The following is a 23253-nucleotide window of genomic DNA, read 5'->3' on the forward strand; positions in this document are numbered from 1 at the left end:
TTCAACTGATATTATTGTTAAAATTTCAAAATACCTCTATTACCTTAGTAGTTAAAATCCTAGCTTATCTTCAATTATTGTTATTAGAATGTACAGGGTCACATAGGACCCAAAAGAAAATGAAACACAAAGAGGTCTAAGCTGGCCTTGCTAGCAAATCTGCCTGATGAAGCACCTCCAAATCCAGAGGTGTGGATGATTTTCAAGGTGTCCACTTCATCGCGGGCCATCCTTGAATAGCAGTTGGTTACTTGGTTCCCTTTCCACCCAATGTGGGTGAAACGAACGTGCCCATTCGAGACGAACCTTAGATGGATCTCATCAATCAGATGCCCAAATTTTCCTTGAATCTTCGAATATGGGTGAAGAAGTAAAATTGCCTGGAGGTAGTTTGATTCCATTTCAATGGGCTACACCCGCATATTGAGACCAATATCCAAACCTTCTTTCATGGTCATCAATTCAACTTCCAGAACTTCCTCACATTACACCTTTGTTGTGAATCCGCTAAGGAATACTCCACTTTGGTTTCTTATTACTCCTTCTATCTAGGCAACTTGACCTTGTTCGATATTGGAGGCCCGCCAGCGGGGAGCGGGCCGGGCCCGACGAAAAAAAGACAAAAAAGAAAAAAGAAAACGGGGGAGAGAGGAAAAACCGGGAAAGGAAATCAAAACCAAGGAGGGGAAAAAAGGAAAAAAGAAAGAGGCGGAGCAAAGAAAAGGGAGGAAACAGACGGTGAAAAGTTTAAATTAACCCAAACGGCCCGGAGGAAGCTGCCACACTCAAATAATAGGGGGCAGGGTCCGGGAGGAAAAAAAAGGTCTCACGGGGGGCCGCCCTCCGCCCGGGCCCGCCATTGGAGGCGTTAGTATTGCATTTAAACCAACCCTTTGGTTGGCATGACCACCTGCATTTCCTTGCATTTGTTGGTGGCTTTTGGACTTTAACATTACAAGAGTCCCAAGCTTCCTTCACTATAATGAAATAGTCCTCTATAATTAACTTGCCATTTCCAGGTCTTACATAATCAATGCCATGCACATCTTTGTTTCTCCAGCTCCATAGAAAGTAGATCACACAAACAAACTTCTCTGGCCAACCTGGGTACGATTTAGTTGCCTCCCCATAGATGTTGAATTCATACCTGGAAGTTCAATCACAGCCAAAAAAACAAGGTTCTATGAATCAGGTTTACTAGCTGGTTCCTTATACCCATGGCAAATCCATACTCCCAAGGATATGTGCACATTGTCTTCAACTGTTCATTACAAAAAAATCATCCATCTTCATCCTGAAGATTCAAATACCTCTTGCGAGCATTTGTTAAGTGACAATCCTTGCTTGCAAACCACAAAAAAAGGGTAGAAGTTATTTGGCAATCGCAATTTTCAAACCACTTCCCAAAAAGCCATTGTGTGTGGATCCTGGGCCTCAACAATGTGCTCATTTGAAAGTGCCTCATATGCTATGCGCACAGTGAATCTCCCATCTGGTTGTTGCTACCATATGAATTTGTCTTTAACATTATCCTCTGTGGGTGGAACCTAAGCTTGGATCTATTGGCAAATATTATCTAGAAAAAGATTAACAAACCTATCACTGCATATCCTTTCTCTAGTTCTTGCATAGGATTGTACATTCTCCCATAACCATTCAATGGGAATTGGCTTTACAGCCATATCTTCAAGAGTGAGGACTTTTCTTGCCCAACTATACTTCTAAAAAATAATGCATTCCCATCTCCAATCACCACCTCACAGTATTTGTCAACATTTGTAACTTCTTTTGTTATTGCTTTTCAGAGGGGAGAATATGAAGCCGAACATTTTAGAGGATGGCTTCTTCTTGTAGATCCATACTTCTCCCTTAATTAAAAGTGCTGCCCACATAGTATCTTGGTGTAGAAAACCCCATGCTTGCTTCATAACGAATGCCTTATTCATGAGAGTTAAGTTTTTGGATTCCAAACCTTCATTCCTTTTAGCACTACACAAACTTCCATAGTTTACTAGATGAGCTCTTCTTTGTTGTTCTATATCTCCCCATACAAATGCTCTAATGGTCTTCTCTTTCTCTTGCAGGATTCCTGATGGAATGACATTTGATTGCATCATGTAGTATGCAATTATTTGGTTTACTAAGTTAGCTAGTACAACTCAATCAACAAGAGATAATGAGTTTGCTTTCCAGGCAAACAACCGCTCCTTCACTTTATTGGCAATATATTTATAGTTAGCTTTGTTGCCTATTCCACTCCATATAGGGACTCCCAGGTAACGACCTATGTTGTCAGTTGTAGAAAATCCACTTCACTGAGTTATTTCCCTGAGTTTTTCTCCATCTTTAATTAATTTTATTGTTAAAACCCGAAATAAAATTATTGAGGATAATTTAGGGTTTCAACTTTCAACTACTAAGGTAATTGAGGGTATTTTTGGTTTTAATGATAACATTAATTGCGTGTAATTTATGGTTTTAACTACTAGCATAATTGAGGGTAATTCGAGATTTTAACTAAAACATCTTTTTAGTTAAGGGTAGTTTGGGATTTTAATAAACTATTAAACTGTAAAAGAAGAACATTATTAACTATGCGGATTCAACCTGATGATACTCCCAAGGGTTCATTCAGTTCCTAGTTAAGACATTGCTCCCAAGACCTAAGGAACCCAAGGACCAAAGCAGGTGGAGTAACCTAAAGGCATTTATTGAAATATTGCATCTCCTTGGAGTCAAAGGAGGAAGCCCTTGAAGGGACTCTTAGTGACACCTGAGAACTGGGGTGATGCCTCCTCCTATTGGTAGTCAACAACCAATCTTTGATAAGGAAAATACCCCATGCACATCTATTAGAACAATACCCCTTAGAGGCATGCAATAGGGGTGTCAATGGTGTGGTTTGGGCATAACAGTGTCGGGCTAACAGACACTAAGTCCAAACACATCCCATTTGCAAAATAATGGTTTCGGTTTGACGTGGTTTGGGTTTTTGTTTGGTTAATGGTCTGGATTTAGGTTGGGGAGGTTTTGAAACCATTACCAACCTGTTATCAAACCGTATAGCCCATTTGCAAAATGTTGTTATTCACTCTCAACAAATAGATTTTGAGCAAAAAATATAGAGCATTTGAAGCAAAATGTATTTCTTATGGCACTGGATGTAAGTTAAACTCAAAATATATTAGAGAATTGTAGCTCAAAATTGAACCTACAAATGTTCATAAATGTGGATGATATTGAACAGAAAATTGTATCTCCAAACCATATCTTAGTCGAACTAACGGGCCAAAGTGTCCAGGCTTTGCCCTTTCAACCCAAACATAGCCCATTAAGATTCTATTTGGACCGGTTTGGTCTATAATGGGCTGGTTTGGTTCAGTTTTAACTGTTTGGTTGCAAATGGACACCCTTAGCATGCAAGGCCTTATGGCATGTCCTAGAGACATCCCATGCACCAGGCAATAGAGAGGGGTGGCCCTACACTAATGGGAGTCTATAATTCTACTAGGTAAACTCATTGTGAAAGGGGATCGAAATCTAGTAAGCAGTCTATAATTGGTTCACTTGAAATCTACTATTTGGATTTTAACCTAGGCATTGAAGGTTTTCTCTCTCGTAAAAAATAAATATTACCTTTGACTTGATTAATTCAAATCCATTACCCATAGTATCCCTTTACCCCCAAGATCCCCTCTCACATCCCACTTGACACAAACCACTTGGGGGCCCTATGTCAAGTAGGCTGAGAGGAAAATTTTGGGGGTACAAGGGTACTAGGGGTAGAGGATCTGGACTCTCACACGATCACAACCATATTCAGGGGCCGAGCCCCTAGCTCCACCTGAACTTTTTGAGAATTTTACCTTTAACCCTCTTTCCATGTTTGAAATATTAACACTTGTCCCCCCCCCCCCCCCCCCAATTTTCAAAAAAATTCCACTTCCTCTTTCATACTTTTTAGAAATTTCTCTCTCTACCCCTCTTTCCATGTGTAAAATACCAGTGTTATTGGAGAAAGTTTTTTATGGTAAAGACATATAGATAAAGATAAAAATAAAAATAATAATTGTATTTTGTGTTAAATACTTGACTCCCATGTTAAATCTTAGTTCTATAGTTTAATGTATCCCATGATACAATATGACACTGGTTGGTACATATCCATATTATATATATCCAATATGATACACATTGATATATCTTTTTATTTGACTGCACTAAAATACATTGGCCAATATGATACAATATTCGATATAAGACAGTATGTCTCTTAAAATCACCTGAAAGATAGTTGATCATAGGCTCCATCCTTGCCATTTTTATCTCATTTCTTATTATATCATTGAACAACCCATACTATCACAACCACAGAATTTTCTTATGAATGATTGACATGTATCCGTAAGTCAAATCAAACAATTTAAGTTAGATTTAAAAGATAAATTTTGTTTTATTTCAATTTAATCTAATGTGACTTATGAACACTGTCCACTCCTCTATAAAGAGTTATGGAGATGATGTTACATTTCCTTGTCAAAATGGACACGATGAAAATTGCCCAACCATGAACCCCCGTTCCCTATTTGTTACCCCAATTGGGAAAAATAGTGATTACCAAAAAAATTTAGAATAATAGTCAAAAGTTGCGGACTGTGGTGTAGGATGAATCCGGATCATCACCCCTGACGAGGAGCACAGATTTGGTGGGACCCACCGGTAAAAAATAAAAAAATCTTTCCATCACCCAACCACTGGGTCCCCCAGTATATATGGTGGTAAAGCCGTCGGGGAGACGGGTAGCTGATCCGGATTCGGTGCATTCACCGGTTTCAAATTCGGTTGCGATTCCATTCGTACTGTAAGGGCATATCTAATCGACGGTGCAAAAACAATTGTATCATATGAAGATAATTTGAATTTTTAATATCTCGCACGAGAAATTGCCGGGGAACAAGATTCGCGCCGGGGTACTAAAAGATATAATTGCGCTGCTTTTATAGTGCCATTGCTTATCTACGTATAGCAAATCTCCACACACAAAAAAGTGTGAGAACATTTATTTTCATATTTTCCGAAGAGAAGAATTTTTTTTGCTTTTTTCATTTTTACTGCTGATGCGAAAGATTGTATAGGAAGAAAACAGATGGTTTCGCCATAATGATGACCCTTTTTCCTCCAGAATGGGTTGTCTCAGTCTTTATGAGAAGCAGTTCACAGTGCCTGTCGTATTCATTGATTGATGAAATATCAGTGGAAAAACTGAACAAAACCAACCAGACAGATTTAACAGGTAAACAAGATAAACGGAGGATCTGCACCTTTACACAGTTCTCTTTGTGCAGTTTTGTGGGTATTTCAGAGCTCCTTTCAATTTGGAATTGATTTTAATTTTTTTTGTTTCCTTTAAGGTATGTTTTCTGCTAGATTCTTGTTGCTTAATTAGGAAAAATGCCGCTCTTTCTAAAGTAGGGTTTCTGGTTTGGTTTAATAATTTTTCACTTCATGATTCTGCGCAGATAGAGGTGTGTGACTTTTGAAGAAATAAGAATGGCAAGAGAGAAGATTCAGATAAGAAAAATCACTAGTACGACTGCAAGGCAGGTGACCTTCTCGAAGAGAAGGAAAGGGCTTTTTAAGAAGGCAGAGGAGCTCTCCATTCTTTGTGATGCTGAGCTCGCTCTCATCGTCTTCTCCTCTACTGGAAAGCTCTTCGAATTTGCTAGCTCAAGGTTCTTTCTCTCTCTCTCTCTTGCAATTTCAGTGGAGATTCTAATGTCCTAGTTACTAGGAATGCACGTCTTCTATGTAGTTCTATGCCAAAAATCGAAAGGTAGGAATGGCTTCTGGGTTCCAAATCAAAGCTCAAATTCTTCTTTCATGGTTTCATTGGAAGGTTTTGGAAGTTCAGCTCGTGTTGTGTTTGTATGGATCTCCTGCTAAGGAAAGCTAGTCTGGGAAAACAATGAGAAGGATGCACAAAAGTCTCAAAATAGAATCTTTGCGTGAAAAATCACAAGCACGTTAGTTCCCTGAATTCGAAGCCTAGCAAATGGGTTTATCTTTTTTTTGTGTTTAGAAAACCCAAAGATCACACTTTCCTTTCTCTAGATTAGTGTTCTAAGTGTTATAGTGAGTCAGAAACCTCTAGCTGGACCGTACAGCATTCATGTAGTAATGTACTTGGTGTTCAAGTAGGGAAATTTTATGGTCATTAGGAGATGAAATTAAGAGATAAATTTCAGGTTTTGTTCTTTGTAGATGTCCCACAATTACTGGTTAGGTGACCTTAGGTTAAGGTTAAAGGGTTAAATGGCTTGTGTAATTTGGTTTATGATTAAATGGGTTGTAAAGCATCGTTCGATATGTGACATTTCTTCTTCTTTTTTTTGGGTAAGATATGTGATATTTCTTCTAGGGCTACTTAGGTTGTACTCTTTAATCCCTAAAAGTACTAGAAATGACCTTGGATGTGCCAACTTAAACAAGGACAGAAGTCTTCGAGTGTTACTCTATAGATCAAACGTGTAGTAGGGTTTGCCAGGTTTGAAGAAATGCAGCATGCAGGTGTGGCTTAAGTTCTGAAGGAAAGTTTAGACAGATTTATATGTCTTTAGGTATATTTACGTACACACATGCAGATTAACTTTTGCCATGTGTGTATATATTCTTGGAAAAGGACTTCAAATGAAACAAAACTTGCTGGAGTCACTGGTAATGGTATATTTTCAGACTATTCTGTGAGCAAGTCTGTAAGATCTTTGGGTTTCAGTTTAAGCTATATAAGTAAGTCCCAGACTATATTTTCTCAGGACAATGAAATTATGAGTTTAAAAAGGAAAAGCTAGAAGAAATTATAGGATATGGAGTGTAGTAGTACGTTTTCTTTTCATTCCTGATCGAAGTCCTGTTCAGAAAAGAGTGCATGACCCAGTGCATGATGAGGCCACTGCTAGGGTCTGGGAGAGGCAAATTAATTAACAAAGCCTTATCCTGCAAACTGATTCGCTTTATTGAATGTCACTGTTCCTGAACTATCCAGAATTGTGAACATTGAAAATTAACTCTTACCTCCTCAGGGAGAGTACAAAAGATGGGGTAGCTCTTATTGTGGGAAGCTCGATAGGAAATTAGGGTTTTTTTTGTTGATTACTCTTATGTTGATAAGAATATGCATTTCTCATCTTAGGGGTCACAGTGCCTCATAAAGCCTAAAAGTTTGGGTGCTAGCTTTTTCCTTTTCACTTATATAAATGAAATAAACTAGAAATGGATTTGGCTAAAATCTGGAGGGATGTTTATAGAAGATATATAGGCTGCTTTTTGTTGTCACCAAAGTGGAGAAGTGAGAAGATATCTCCTTTTAGTCTCATAAATTAATTTAGTGTCATTGCCTTTTCTAATCCTTAGCCCTTCTTTTCCCCATTTTTCCTGACTTTGTTTGAAAGTTTCCTCTGGAGAAGAAAATTAGCCACACAATGTCACAAAGTCACAACATATAACATGATTTAGCCAGTTTACCAAAAAAAAAAAAAAACATGATTTAGCCATCAATGTATTGTTCCCTAATTCTTAGGGTTTTTCCCTTTTTTTCACTCTTCCTTTGTTTGATGGCTCTAGTTCACTATTAGCCTGCTTTTTGAACCCTAGCTGATGGGGCTATGCTGTACATGGGATTTCTTTTGATGGTTTTTTTTGCCTCTAGATATCAGTGAATTTTTTTATATATATCTTTCCCCCTTTCTTTCTGTGTAATACAGAAAAAGAAAAGGTCTAGATTACATTTTATTGTTTTATATCTTGAAATATGGTTAAGAATTTTGAATTTTCATCTGGTCCGTTTCTTTATAAATGAGTGACACGTGTCCATAAATCACATCAAATGATTTATTTTAGATTTACAATACACATAACTTTTTATTTTAATTTAATCTCAGCTCTTTGATGTGACCTATAGACACATGTCACCTGCCTGTAAGGAAATGGAACATCCATTTCCTTATTAGTATAAATTTACAAGACATACCCAGTAGAATGAAGGAGATATTCAGGCTCTAGCGTATGCATTACTAAAAGGGCAAATCTGGTGCTGAAGGTTTCTGCACAATTAAGCAGAGTTCGGTGGCACATTTTTCTTACACAATCTTATCCTAACAATTTTTAATGAAATGTTGTTTTGATATGTTGATTTTAGGCTACAATTGTTGTCCATCAACCAATGCGCCAAGGTCAACATCTAAATAAATAGGAACCATTGTGCCAAGGTCAAGAAACAATGTTTTTGGCTTTTATTTACTTCTCTGGAACTTCATCCCTTTTTTTTTCTTTCTTTTTCTTGAGCAGCAACTACTCCATTTGACTACACAGTTATTTAATCTTCAGAAATGGTACGACTTAGAACTAACTTTTGTCATCATCTTGTATTCCACAGTATGAAGGATATAGTGGAAAGGCATCGTCTGCATTCCAAGAACATCGGGAATATGGATGAGCCTTCCCTTGAGTTGCAGGTAAGCTGACCAGTACGTTGTAGAAAATGGTTGAGATTAGCAGTCACTCTATATGAGTAATTCATGTATGTTTTGCTTGAATTTTGTTCATTTTAATTTAATGGCTCCAGATGTCTTTTCATTTTCTCTTGTAGTTAACAACAATTTTAATTGAAATGTTTAATATTAATTTCTGAATGTTATGACTTGGGTGTCTCTTTAGCTACAGAACAGCAGCTATGCCAGATTGAGCAAAGAAATTTCTGAGAGCACCCATCAACTTTTGTATGGATTTTTTTTAATTGATAAAGAAACAGTCCTTGGATACAAAATGTTGAAAAATCATGTGGATTTTAGGAAAATGAGGGGAGAAGATCTCCAGGAGTTAAGTATAGAGGAGTTGCAGAAGCTAGAGAAAGCTATTGAAACTGGGTTGAGCCGTGTGTTAGAAAGAAAGGTCTGTGATTTCGCTTCTGCAAACTATAGTATAATCTCCAATTGAGTCTTTTTTGGATTCCTTGATCTCAAGTTAATTTTGGGTTTTAGGGTGAACGACTCATGGAGGAGGTCAGCACACTCCAGAAAAAGGTTAGAAATCAAACTTTTCAAATATTTCAAGCTCTGCATAGTGTTTGACAAATAAATTGGAAAAAAAAAAAATTGGTGGTCTTACAGCAGTTTTGACCATGTAAACTCACTTTAGCTCTTCTCATGCCTATTTCTTGCTTTCTACGCCTTTGCTCTTCTTCAGGGCTTTGGGAAGAGGGGGAGGGGACAAAAACTAACAGCAAGGGGTTTATAGCGAGAGGGAAAATCCGTAGTTAGCTTTGAACATGATATCTCTACTTCAAAATAGATCTGCCTCTTTTATGTGTTACTTTAGTTCTTGTATGCGGCATTGAAAATTAACCCCTACTGACATATTTTGGTGGGCGATTCAAATGATTTGTTTTGTGAGATCTGTGATAAAAGTAGAGGTCATCTAAGATATCGGATTTTCGCCTTAAGGTTTTGGGCAAGAGTTTTTATAACACAGTTTTAGTGATTGGTTAAAAGATCTCCATTGTAATCTTCTTCCTACATGGTAAAAATTCTTCTTTGCTCATGAATGCACACCGTGTGAACCATGTCAAATCTCTATGTTTCTTTGGTTTCTTGATGGTCCTTCTAATAGCTTCTCAATTGATTAAAGAACTAGCATAGTTCTTGAACCTCTTTAGGTTCCTTTTAGCCCAAAGATGATAGGTGACCATAGCTAAGGCATTTAGATCTAGTTGGGGGCAATGATTTGATCCTTGAAGGTTCCTATATCCCAATGAAGCACACAGTGGCTGCTCCTAGTTCTTCTATGATTCTAGAATTTCCTTGGTATTAGACTATGCGTGTATGAAGGGTAAAATATTATGATCCTTAAGATGAGATCATATCTTATGCTTATATAGAAACAATAGTAATAATATATGGACTATATACAATAAATCAAGTCTCTTGTCTCTAACACCCTCCCTCAAAGTCAAGGGTCCCTCAGGACCTTGTGTTTGAACCAAGAAGATGAAAATAAGACACCTGGAAGCTTTTGGTCAAGGTGTCAGCAATCTTATTAGTGGTTGAAAGTTATCAACACAAATATCCTTTTTATCCACTTTATCCCTGACAAAGTGGAAATCAACTTCTGTGTGTTTCATTCGAGCATGAAAAACATGATTGCTGAAAAATACATAGCATTGATATATCACACGAAAGAGTGGGAGAAGAAGTCTGATTTACACCCAACTCCAACAGTAGAGATTGAATCCATGTCACCCTAGTAGTAGCAAGGTCTAGAGACCTATATAACTTTTGGTATTAAATCAAGCAACTGTAATGACATTTGTTTTCATAATTGCTAGGAAACCAAATTTGTGCCCAAAAAGATAAGATATCCTCCTTGAGACTCCCTATCATCTGGGCACTCGGCCTAGTTTGCATCATTATAAGCCTCAAGAGAAAAGGTAAGTAATGGAGTTATATGTGGACCAAATAAAATTGTTCCTTTAAGATACCACAAATGCCTCTTTAAGGCAGCCCAATGGTCTTCAGTTGATGAAGCCAAAACCTTGCATAGCTTATTAACCAAATAAGACTAGTCAGGTCTCATAAGTGTTACATATTAGAGGGCCCCAGTAAGCTTCTATGAAGTGTTATCAACAAGATTTTTGACATCAATAGTCAACAAGTGCAAAGAAGGGAGCCATAGGCATGGATATGAGCTTTATAGCAGTTAAGCCAACTTTATTAAGTAATCCACTAATGTACCGCTGTAGTGAGAGCATAATTCCCGTAGACAAAGTGATTAATTCAACAAGAAGGAAGAATCTTGCAGCCCCAAGAACTTCTAGAGCAAACTCCGAAGATAAATATTTTATAAGAGAATCAATAGCTTGTGAAGAAGGCCCAATAATTAATATGCCATCAACATAGATCAACACATATAGGGACTCTTTTGGGCTATGTTGAATAAACAAAGAAGAATCAATCTTGAAGTGCAAAAACCTAAGCCCAATCAAATAGTTGCTTGGTTGTTGAGACCAAGCCCTTAGGGCTTGTTTAAGCCCATATAATGACTGTTACATCTACAAACATAAGATGGGAAGTGGGGATCCAAGTTCCTTGAGGGTTGATGCATATAGACATCCTCAGTCAATGTTCCATGGAGAAAAGCATTACTTATGTCACTTTGTCGAACTGGCCATCTAGAAGAAACGACCATTGTAAGGATGATACATATAGTGGTTGATTTAACCACGTGATTGAATGTCTCATCATAATCTAATCCATATTCTTGGGTATATGTTATATCCTTTGGCCACCAAACGAGCTATGGTGCTCAATCTTACCATCAGATTCCCTTTTAATTCGAAACAACCACTTACATCCAATTATATGCCGATCAGATGGTGGAGGTGTGAGTCTCCCAAGTATTATGCTCAAAGAGGGTATTGAATTCATTGTACATAGCATGTCTCCAAACAACCTGATTAGATCCCTGACTATAACATGTAGGCTCTAATTGAAAAGATCTAGTAACCGTGAGAGCAAGAAGTAATGGGTACTTAGAAGCAAAATAGCTTTTGGGAATTGTAAGGACATGGGTCGGTCTGTGAAGATCCCACCAAAACGCCTTCTACTTCTAATAGGCCATGAACTAGATTAGAATCATTCTCAATGAATCCATAAGAAGTGATCCAATTTTTTTTCATCAAGTCCGGGTAGAGACCAAAGATCTTGAGTGACTGATCCAGTAGAACAACTCAAAAGATAAAGAAGTATCGTTAATTTCTAAATGCTCGTTCCAAGTTCGAAGTACCATTTGTACAAATAAGAATCCCTTTCCTTACATGATTTCTTCTTCATATAGATAGATATAGGATCTATGGGGCAATTACTTAGAAGTACATTTTGTGCAACAACCCTTCCTATCTGATAGAAAAGGATCCCATGATCTTGAACCGATCTTACTTGGGACCGCAAATCCCTAGTTTGTCTATGAAGAGTGGATCTAATTGTATTAGTGTCTATAATTGATTTCTTTTGTGTAATACTAATTGATAGGGCCTCGTTGGTGAGTGCTACAAGATCTCGTGCATTGGAACCCATGGTTATGGACCCAAATCCATTAGTATGGAACATTTTCTTTTCCAAGTGAAATCCCCTAGTATATGAAAGGGTGAAAAAGTGCTTTCGTTGTTGTGGAATAAGAAGTCTTTGTGTCAAATAAATGTCGGGTAAGTTTCGACCCACACGAAAGGCGTAACGATCTGGGCACTGTCTCGGAGAGAGGCTTAGTGAAATAGACATGTCTGTGAACATGCGAACTACCTACACCTGGACAGAAAGACCCTACGAAGCTTTATTGTTCCCTAGGATTGGCTTTGAGCCTTTCCTGCACAGCTTAGGTGGAGGGCGAAGAAGGCCTCCTTCCAGGGGGGGGCCTGAGCCATCAGTTTGGAAGAGTTAGAATTCTAACCTTGTGTCAGGACCTACGGGCCAAGGGACAGTCTCAAGTACTAGATAGTTTCTATGGGGCGTAGGTCTCCCAAAAGGTAACGGAGGTGTGCAGAGGTTTCCTCGGGCCAGATGGAGATTGTTCCTCAAACACAAAGGCAGAAGGGAGCTTGGCTGCAAGACCCACCCATCGAGTAGGGACGAAAGTTGGCCTTGGTGAGCCGATGGTGCCAAGTGGAAGGGCCGTTGCTCAACAGATAAAAGTTACTCTAGGGATAGCAGGCTGATCTTCCCCAAGAGTTCACATCGACGGGAAGGTTTGGCACCTCGATGTCGGCTCTTCGCCACCTCGGGCTGTAGTATGTTCCAAGGGTTGGGCTAATTCTAATTGTTCTGTTCTGAAGCAAAGATATCCACGGGGGCCCATTCGTCCTATTCAGATATTCACGACCAAGAGATACTGGATTCTCTTTCGGATAGGTCGTAAAAGGAGAAGGAAGGCTGGAATACCAACAGACGTCTTTTATTGTATTGAATTCACCCGACCCGCCATTTTGGGAACGTCCAGTGCCAAAGTCATTGAATGGATAAGTTGCCAATCCCTAAAACGGACTATGTAATGTACTTTATCTGCTGGGTTACGGGCGGGCATTTTATCATAGGTTTCTATTGTATCAATCTACCCTTGTTTGATTCTTGTTAAAGCATATACTTGGGGGGATGGGTGCAGGGCAGACGATTTCAAGGCGGACTTTCCATTCATTAGATAGAGAAGATCGCCAAGATTCGTGATCCGCCGCTGAACTTATTCCAATTCCAACAGCAAGAACTCGGATCGTGGGGATCGCCGGAATACTTCGTATCAACAGATACTCGGTATATCAATATTGATTCGGTCTGAGATCTCTTGTTGAATTAAGTGAATGGGTTATCATTGGATGGGTTCAAAGTTGAAACAAGGACCCAATGGAGATGTCATTGGATGGATCAGAATTGGCTACCAGTTGCCCATGTGAAACATAATCGAATTTAGAAACCGAAATAGGTGAACCGGTTAAACCATGGGAAGGATTAGATACGACAAGTTTAGTACCATTAGAAGGGACCGGATGAAGTTCATGAGAACAAGAAGCGTCTCCAACAGAAATATGCCCATGAGACCCCCCAACAGTCCCAACATATATGGATTAACCAAAAGAAATTGGAGAGACATGTTGAGGCCTATTAGAATTATTCCCAAACCCAAACGAGGACAAACTACCATTAGGATCTATGCCATTAAAATACCCGGTCGGAAATTGTAAGGGAAAAACCGACCAAGCAGTGGTCAGTTCTAGAGAAGAAGAGTGTGAAAGACGAAAAGGAAGCACCAACTCATCAAATACAACATGGGGTGACACTATGGTCTTCCCACTGGCAACTTGAAGCATTTATAATTGTGAAAGATAGAACTATAACTAGTAAACATGCAAGGGCTTGATCTATAGTCCATTTTATGATGATCAAAGGGTCTTAATAGAGGATAGCAACAACAACTAAAAATCTCAAAAGTTTGTAATTAGGCACCCTTCTAAAAATATAAAAAGGTGATTCAAATTGAATTGCAACCAATGGTAACTTGTTCACAACAAATACAGATGCAAAGAAGGCGTCTCCCCAAAAATGCAAAGGCAATTGATAAACCCGTTTCAGCAATTTGACTATGTTTCCTATCAACCTTCCCATTTTGCTTTGATGTATGGGGGCATGATAGTCTATGATTAATTCCACAATTCTTGAGAGATTTAGAGAAACCATGAAACTCATCACCCCAGTATGATTGTAAGTTCTTAATGGTTGAAGAAAACTTGTTTTCAATTGTTTCTTTTGAAAATTTGGAAAGATTGCGAAGCATCAGATTTTGAGCTATTGTATACATCCAAGTAAATTAACTGTGCATGATTATCAATAAAAGGAACTTCATATATATCTCCCTCATTTGAAGGCTCATGTGCAGGACCCAATAAGTCAAAATATACAAGATGTAGAGGTGCAGTGATTGAATAGTAGTTATGAGATTTGACTCTATAAGGAAAGCAACATTTTTTGCCCTTGCCATAGCAAGAGAGCCATTCTTAAAATTTTCACACTTCACTCATAAATTGTGACTCATACCCTTCATCATCAAGCTTTCCAACTGAAATAAGACTCAATCTAAGATCTAGAATATGTCTCACATCCTTGAGAATCGTCCTGCAACTTAAATTTGTTTTGATGCAAATATCACCCATTCCAATAATTTTTGACACACCATTGTTTCCCATCTTTACCAAACCAAAGTCACCTGACTTGTATTTGATGAATGAATCTCTATATGAAGTAGCATGTAATGATGCTTCTGAGTCAATCATTCAACTTGAAATATCACTGGTTGCACAAACACAACCATCACCACTTAATGAGAGAACTACAAATTCAGATGTAGTAATTGTAGTGGTCTCTTGTTGTTCTTTATTTTTGCCGCCACCTTTTCCTTCTTTTTGTTTGAGTTTCATGCACTCTTTCTTCATATGCCAGGTTTCTTATAATAAAAACAAACCAGCCCCTTTCTTGACTTGGATCTACCTCTTGATTTGCTCCTACCATAATTTTCTCTATTCTTTGTTACCTCCCATTCTTTTGTTGCCAAATCCACTGAAGGACTCAAAGGATTTTTCTTCACTTCTTTATTTAATTAACTACTTGTAACTTGGTTCATATTGAGATCTCCATCAAATGCCAAATTGCTAAGTGAGACAACCAAATTATCCCAACTGTCAGATAATGAATTGAGGAATAACAAAACTTATAGCTCATCATCTAGCACCATCTTCATTGCTGTCAATTGGTTAACAATACCTTGCATTCATTTAGATGCTCTGCAACTTACCCCTTTTTTTTAAATTTGAAGTTCACAAGCTTCCTAATTAGAAAAGCCTTATTTCCAGTTGTTTTCCTTTCATATAGATCATGCAATTTTTTTTCCAAAGAGACTTTACATTGGATTCAGCTGAAACGTGATGAAGCACAACATCGTCCAACCATTGCCTAATACATAGTATTGCCTTCCTGTCTAGTTTCTTCCAATCATCATTGGACATGGATTTAGGTTTATTGTCTACACCATCTATAAGCAAATATAGGTCTTTCGAATAAAGAAGATTTTCCATTTTGGCTTTCCAAATCAGCCAATTGTTTCCATTCAAACTTGTTATCCTAGAAGATGTACTAAAATCTATCTTTGATCCACACACGAATACACATAACCTAGCTTTGATGCCATGTGTTGGGAATCAAATCCTTCCCGTCTATGTGTGAATCAAAGACAATATATGAATAACTTGCAATATGGAAATAAATAAAACAAAGACAAGTGATTAAGTATACTACCACATGAACACGATAAGTTTTAACGTGGAAAACCCTTCAAAACGAAGGTAAAAACCACGGGGCCTAGCCCAGACAAATGTTCTACTATATGGTAAATAATGGGTTTACAAAAAACACTTCTTCTCAAGCTTTCTACCAAATCTTGAGGATAACACAACCATCCAAGAGAGAACAAAACACTTGGAGAATCCAACAATAATATAACCAAGATAGTTCTTTCTCACCTCTTGAAAGCTCAAAAATAAAATACCCAAAAGCTTAGATATCAACTCTGAACTGTAGACAACAAGAGCATGAGAGGTTGCAAGAAAAAAAACCTCCAAAAATAAGCAACAAAGAAGAGAATGCTTGCTAAAATAATTTTCTATTGTTCTTCTTCTCAAAGCTCAAAACGTTTCTCCAAATGGCTTCAACTCAATGTTCTCCCTCCAAAAGGTAAAGTTGAAAATCACTTTCAAAAAGCACTTTTCTCTCTCCTAGAAAAGTACTCAACAAGCCTCTTTTCTTTTCTTTGTACATTGACTTCTTCACATGAGAATTTACTTCTCCCTTCCACTTTACAAGAAAATGGGTTTTTCACCCGATAATTACCACCTCATGTAGCTGGACCCAAGGTGGGTCAAACCCAACATCACCACAAGTTTAGTCATAGAGGGCTTCATCGAAAGAATGTAGACGACATTCTCAAGAGTTTTAGTCAACATACATGCCCTGACGATCAATTTGTTAGTGTAGAAGCATCGGTCATGGAATTCAAAAAGTACAGGATTGTCATTAGTAAATTTGCTGATAGAAAGTAACTTGTGAGCAGCAGAGAGCACGTAAAGAATATTGCATAATTTGAAATGAGAGTTAGCAGCATCAACATGTGAATTTCCAACATGTTTTATGGACAAACCTGATCTGTCACCTATCTTAACGAAGTCTAATCCAAGATATTCAGAGGGTGAGCTTATGGCGTTCAAATCAGCCATGATATGGTGCATAGCTCTGCAGTTAGGGATCTAATTGGTACTGGGACGAACACATTCAACATATGAACTAGTAAATTTTCTTGAGTCATTTTAGAAGACGGAGCAATCCTCTGGTAGCAAAATTTGGTAAGATGCCCATGACAATTGCAGAGTTGACAGAGCAAGACTCCACTAGACAGTCCTCTACCATAGCTAGCAATAGTGGAAGATCTTGTAGAAAAACTACCACCACCTTGGCCAATTGAATTTTTCCGACCACCACAGAAAGATTGTCTAGAATTTCATGAAGTGGGATCAATATTTGAGGAAGATGAAGCCACCTAAGCAGGTACATTAGTGATTTCTTAAAGTACAATCATATGGCGAATCTTTTCACAGAGAAGGAGGCCATTAAGGTCAACAAAGCGTGCAAGGGTCTCTCAAGTGGTAACTGAAGTCACAAAAGCCTGATAGTCAAGTCCAAGACCATCAAGAACAAATAACACCATTTCAGCATTAAAAATCGGTTACAATGCCAAGGCTAAAGCATCAACTGTTTGTTTGACCTTGAGAAGTTAGTATATCATTGAATCACCTCTCTTCTTGAGATTATGAAGCAACATAAGCAGCTGCATCACCCTAGCCTGAGATGGAGATAACGCCACACCTCAATAGATGTTTGAAGGCCGACAACCTGAGAGTGGACCAATTTAGTTAGGGAAGATGAGATCCAGTTGAGTGGAAGCTGATTTTGGTTTTGCCATGCAAAGAATGTACGGGTTAGCAACCGGCGTGGAGGAACTTGACTCCAAGAACAGAGGTGGACATGGATTCAAGCCATCAACGAACTCCACAAACCTTGAAGTCTTTAATAGGGGAACAAATTGGGGTCTCCACACTAGATATAGTTTGAGGAAAACAATTTGATGGAGAGAAAGTGATGTGGATATTTAAATAAGAAGAAGGGGCAGAATCGGTAGATTGGAGGTCAAAAGTTAATGAAAGGCCATTGTAGCAAGATTGTGGAGAGCTCAAATTTAGAAAAGTCAAGCAAGAAACCAAGAAAGAAGTAAGAATAGTAACCAAGAAACAAGAAAAATATAAAAAATAAGTCAAAGAAAGAGAAGGACCAACCAAGCGAGTGATACCATCTTAGAGTATACTTCTATGAAGGATAAAATCTTATAATTCCTATGATGAGATCATATCTTCTTTTTTTTGGATGAATAAATAGTTGTATTAAAGCAAAGAAGAAACATGAAATGAACAAGAGGGGGGGGGGGAGAACCCGCCAGAGGGAGCAACACTCAAGGGGGGAAATAAAGGAGCAATTGAGCCCCTAGTTGCTAACAATTGACCTATTCCTGGGGCTATCATCAACAGGGGGATGGGGGAAAGGAGAGCAATCTAGTAGACACATTAAAATAGATGGCTTTCCAAATCACATCTATAGATTGAGATTTGTAAGTCCATCTCCTAATGTTACGCTCCCACCATATGTGGTGGATGGTAGCACTAGCTTGCCTATGTGGTTGCAAATGGAGTGTCCAGCAAAGTTCCTCAAGAACCAAGACCAATCACAAGCAAACCTAAATAAACGTTTGGAGCGAGGCCAAATGGAAGCAATAGCTCTATTCCAAAGGGGATGGGCAAGGGGGCGAGAGAAGAAAAGGCAGTCAATGTCTTCAAAACCATTCCAACATAAGAAACAGTTAGGGTAGCAGGGATGTGACGGCTAATGAGGAAGGATTGGGTTGGGAGGGCAAGGTTGATGGCTCTTCAAAGGGTGAGAGAATAACGGGGGATGTTGCCTTTGAACCAAACCAAGGGGGATCAGGGGGTCGGGGGGTTAATGGAACGGATAAGGTTCTAGGCACAGGAGGAGGTAAAGGATTTAGATGGAGAAGGGATCCAAATGGTGGTATCTCGACGAAGGTTATGGATAGGGGAGAGCATTCCAGACTTGTGTGAGACTGGGGTGGGGGGAGGGGGGACTAGGACCCATTAATGATGAAGGTATATCATACATAGTATAGGGGCCAAGAAGGGTAAAAAGAACGCCCAAAGGATGCCAGAGGTCTAGCCAAAAAAGAGTGGAGGATCCTTGAGAAATTTGGGTAGAGATAGCAAAGAGAGCTTTAGGCTGAAGGAGCAAGATCTTCCTCCAAATCTAGGATGGATTCGAGGGATGCACAGCCGTCCAAAAGGAGTTGTGAGGATGTAAGAATAGAACCAAGAAACCCAAATAGAGTCATGCTTAGAAGCAATTTTCCAAATGAGCTTAAGAAGACAAGCTAGGTTAACGTCAAGAATACGACGAATACCCAGGCTGCCCTTAGATTTGGGGTGGCAGATTGTTGCCTAGGAGATGGGGTGGAGGAAGCTGAAGATTCTTGGCCTTTCTAGAGAAAAGCATAGAAGAGAGATTCCATGGACTTAATGATGGATTTTGGAATGAAGAAAATGCTGCTCCAATAGAGATATGAAGACTGGAAGACGAATTGGATGAGCACCACTCTACCCGCAAAGGATAAGAGCTTTCCTTTCCAAAGTTGGAGGTTTTTCTTGATGTGATCGAGCATAGGGAAGCAGTGGTGGCGGTTGAACCTACCAAGAATGAGGGGCAAGCCAAGATGGGTCATAGGAAAGGACCCAGGATTGAATCCTGAGAGCTATAAGTGGGAGGAATGGATGGGGTCCGAGACTCCGGAGAGAAAGAGAGTAGATTTGTTAAGATTGACACGAAGGCCTGAGAGGGCTTCGAAGGAGGAGAGAGAGGAGAGAGAGGAGAGGATGGAAGAAATGGAGAGATGGTTACCTTTGGAGAAAATCATGAGATCGTCAGCGAAAGCAAAGTGAATAAGGTTGGAGGATCTACACTTAGGGATACGAGAGATTAGGTGTTGACCCGTTTTGGATTGGAGGATGCAGGAGAGGACCTCGAGCCCAAGAGTGAATAAGGGGAGAGGGTACAGCCTTGACGGATTCCTACCTTAGAGGGGAAGTATCCTACAGGAGAGCCATTGGTGATGATGGAGAAGTAGGGGGTGGAGATGCCAATCTCAATTCAGTGGACAAAGGAAGGGGGGAAGCCCATGGCCAAGAGAACCTCACTAATGATGTCCCAACAGATAGAATCAAAGGCTTTATGGAGGTCCACTTTCAAGAGGGCAGTAGGGGAGTGGGAAGACCTATCGAATCCTCGGACAATTTTCGCACAAAGGAGGATATTGTCCGAGATGATGTGGCCTGCAATGAAGGCAAATTGTTTGGAGCTCACAAGCATGGATATGACCTTCTTGATCCGATTGCAAGGATTTTGGAGATGGATTTGTAAATGACATCAGAGGGAGATCGGGCGGTAGTCAGAGAGAGAAGAGGCCCCAGCTTCTTAGCGATAAGGCAAAGGAAAATTGGGAGGGATTGAGGGAAAAACTATGGATTTTACATTTATATAGAAACAATAATACATCATATATTGACTATATACAATAAATCAGGTCTCCAGTCTTTTAACACCTTGAACCTAGAGAATCTTCAATTATTTCGAGCAAAACAACAGCATGACACACTAAGAGGACCTCTGTCCATCAGGAATGGTTGAGTAACTAAGGAGAGACTTTGTAGTTAATCGTTTACAACACCAACCCCAACCCCACACACCCCCCAACACCACGTCCCAAAATTTTTTTTTGACTTCGTAGCTAATCGATCTTCACAGGTGGAAACCATGTTCTAGAATAACAGAGGGTGACAGCAGTAGAACCCCAGCCCATATCATAAATTCATATTTAGGAGAAACTCTCATTGTTACCAGAGAGAAAACCCTAATTTCTTCATAATCACACCTTGATCTAGATGGAGAAACTCTTGTATTCTGGTGATCATTGTGTTATACTGTCTCCGGAGCCAACTTTGTAGCTAATCTTCAAAATCTCATTGTTTCCGGAGCAAATTCTTATTTTCTTCGGAGGGTTTGTATAATCTTCTATCTTTTCTTCATCCTTTACATTGTAAATTTTTCATTGCTTTTAATTAATAAAATGACATGCTAATGAAAAAAAATTAATAACATCAGAGGTCAATGTGAGATAAGTAATTAGCTATTGTCATTCTTTCATTGACCTCATTCTTTATGTTTGATAAATGCAGGGATTACAGTTGGAGAAGGAGAATGAGCGACTGAGGCAGTCGGTGAGAACTTCCACCATTCGTTCTTTTTAGATGTTTCCCACTTACTTATTCCTGCTACTAATTTTTTTGGAGTTGAAAACTTCTTTTTCCAATCACAGTTGATTTTTCCTAAAAGCCAAATACTTGTTACCCTTGAATCTGAGAACATAGTCCCTGAAGAAGGCCAATCATCAGAATCTATTACTAATGGTTGCAACTCTGCCGGCCCGGTGCCGGATTCTGATAGTTCTGATACTTCTTTGAAGCTGGGGTAAGTCCTAATTTAGCTTTTATATTCTTTTTTCCCCTCTGATTGGAAACTTTATTTGATAGAATCAAACTTAAGGTTAGTTTGGTTGCAAGATCTACCTAGTACATCAACACTGTGAGGTTTAAGGAGAATATTAATACATATGCTGTCTTACCCCTACATTTGTAGTTGCTAAACTCTCTCAACCCTAAGAATCATCAACAAATCTGTAGAGATGTTGATGGATGATCGAAAATTAATATATTTTTTTCATGCTTTGCTGTGTGTGTGTTATTTCTTCCAGACTACCTTTTTCTACTGGAGTTTGAAGGATTATGTTGGTGGAGATTTTATTTGGTGCAAGAGGAGAAGACTGCTCCAAATTCTGTATTCTCCCTCAGCATTTTAATAGGCATGTAATCAAGTAGTGTTAGTCTGCAGCCAACAATTGTACTATATATAGTTGCCTAATAGTCTTGTTATGCTAGAGTATTTGCACAATCAATCTAGCTTATATGTGTGTTTCTTTATAAAATTGTACTTGCTTCTTTAGTTGTATGTGAAAATAGCAATGTTTACAATAATTTTTAATAGCAAATTGTTCTAGTCCCCATTAGGTTGACATCCCATATTTTCTTTTTAAAAAACACAATCAATTCCATCAGAATGGTTAGTAGTACGATTGTAAAGATCGCTATATCGTTTTGTATAATAGAGTGAAAAGACTTCAACTACCTTTCTCTGTTAAACTTATTCATTAACAGCTCTGCATAATTTCCCTCTCAACACAATCTCTTTCTTTTCCTCTATTTTTCATAAGAATATTTAATAATCTTTTCTAATTCAAAGGCATTCAGTACTGTAACAAATTGGATTTTATCTAATGAACGTTTAATTTTGAGATGTCTTTACTTTTCAAAGATAAAATGACTCGATGTCAAAATGTTTGAAGTTGAAAAGCCTTTGCTTTTCAAAGATAAAATGAGTCCATGTGAAAATGTTTGAAGGTCTGTGTCTTTGAGGTGCTTTGAGAGTAATTTGTTCAATTTTAAAACACAAAACTTGTGGAGGACATGTTTAAGGTCCTCCTTACCCATATTTTAACAAGACCAAGTTTCATTACTTCATATATCATGTCAGTGTCAATTTCAATTTTCACCTTCTAGTGGTTGAAATTTCAGTTGATTCATTAATGTCCCAGTCCCCACGTCCATGTGATGTTATATATATACAAGAGTGAATTGTCCAATCAAATCCTTTAAGGTCATGCACGAAAAGTTAAAAATCATGTTTAATATATATATATATATATATATATATATATATATATATATATATATATATATATATATATATATATAATATATATATTTATATATATAAAATATATATATATATATATATATATATATATATATATATATAAAAAAAAATGAGATACAAGAGTGAATTGTCCAATCAAATCCTTTTAAAATACAATTCATCATTTCCAGCTGCAACCTATTTAAGCCATACATGAATACAGCCATGCATGAAAAGTTGAAAATCTATGTTTAAAATATTATAAATAATAAAACAACGGAGTAAAGGGCAAACCGGAGGATATTATAGCGGATACATCGCTGGTTTGCCGTGTTCGCCTCGAATTTGGCCAAAAGTTTGCACCCTGGGGACGATGAAGGTGCATGCATTACATGTACGTACAGGTGAGTGGAGCTAAAGAAAAAAGAAAAAAAACACACTGAAAAATGGAAGTTGCAAGGTTTTTAAAAAAATGATAATACATGTGTTATTATTATTATTATTATTATTATTATTATTATTATTTAATAAAGAGAGTTTTTTATATATAAATGACAAGATATTACATTTGTTATCAGTAAGAGTGAAACCCACGATTTCTTCACTAAGACACTTTTTGTTTGTAGGGGTGAGGTGAGAAAGAAGTAGAAACAATAAACTTCTGAGACTCATACATAGTGGGGTGAAGGAATAA

General features: G+C 38.2%; 1 protein-coding gene across 5 annotated transcripts; it reads left to right on the plus strand.

Annotated features, from left to right (window-relative positions):
• The first annotated feature begins 5022 nt into the window (after nucleotides 1-5022).
• Nucleotides 5023-21894, plus strand: LOC149016184 (MADS-box protein SVP-like). 5 transcript variants are annotated; one of them, XM_089157309.1, is made up of 9 exons: nucleotides 5023-5353; nucleotides 5520-5732; nucleotides 8432-8510; nucleotides 8713-8774; nucleotides 8847-8946; nucleotides 9036-9077; nucleotides 20987-21028; nucleotides 21127-21278; nucleotides 21562-21881. In XM_089157309.1, the coding sequence occupies exons 2-9, from the start codon at nucleotides 5551-5553 to the stop codon at nucleotides 21584-21586; spliced, it is 684 nt and encodes a 227-aa protein (XP_089013435.1). In that variant the 5' UTR covers nucleotides 5023-5353; nucleotides 5520-5550; the 3' UTR covers nucleotides 21587-21881. The 5 variants fall into 5 exon arrangements, with proteins under 5 accessions (XP_089013435.1, XP_089013436.1, XP_089013433.1 ...); XM_089157310.1 differs by having other exon boundaries at nucleotides 5023-5349; XM_089157307.1 differs by having other exon boundaries at nucleotides 5023-5293; nucleotides 21562-21878.
• The last annotated feature ends 1359 nt before the right edge of the window (nucleotides 21895-23253 follow it).

The sequence above is a fragment of the Hakea prostrata genome, chromosome 5 (assembly GCF_041222555.1).
Source record: "Hakea prostrata isolate BN-2017 chromosome 5, UWA_Hpros_2, whole genome shotgun sequence".
Taxonomy (NCBI): Eukaryota; Viridiplantae; Streptophyta; class Magnoliopsida; order Proteales; family Proteaceae; genus Hakea; species Hakea prostrata.

Bases quoted from the DNA above. Each gene is read 5' to 3' on its own strand.
- LOC149016184 (XM_089157309.1), top strand. From the start codon at position 5,551: ATGGCAAGAGAGAAGATTCAGATAAGAAAAATCACTAGTACGACTGCA. The intron at 8,511-8,712 runs GTAAGCTGACCA...GTGTCTCTTTAG, and splicing joins AGCCTTCCCTTGAGTTGCAG to CTACAGAACAGCAGCTATGC. The intron at 21,279-21,561 runs GTAAGTCCTAAT...TATTTCTTCCAG, and splicing joins GATACTTCTTTGAAGCTGGG to ACTACCTTTTTCTACTGGAG.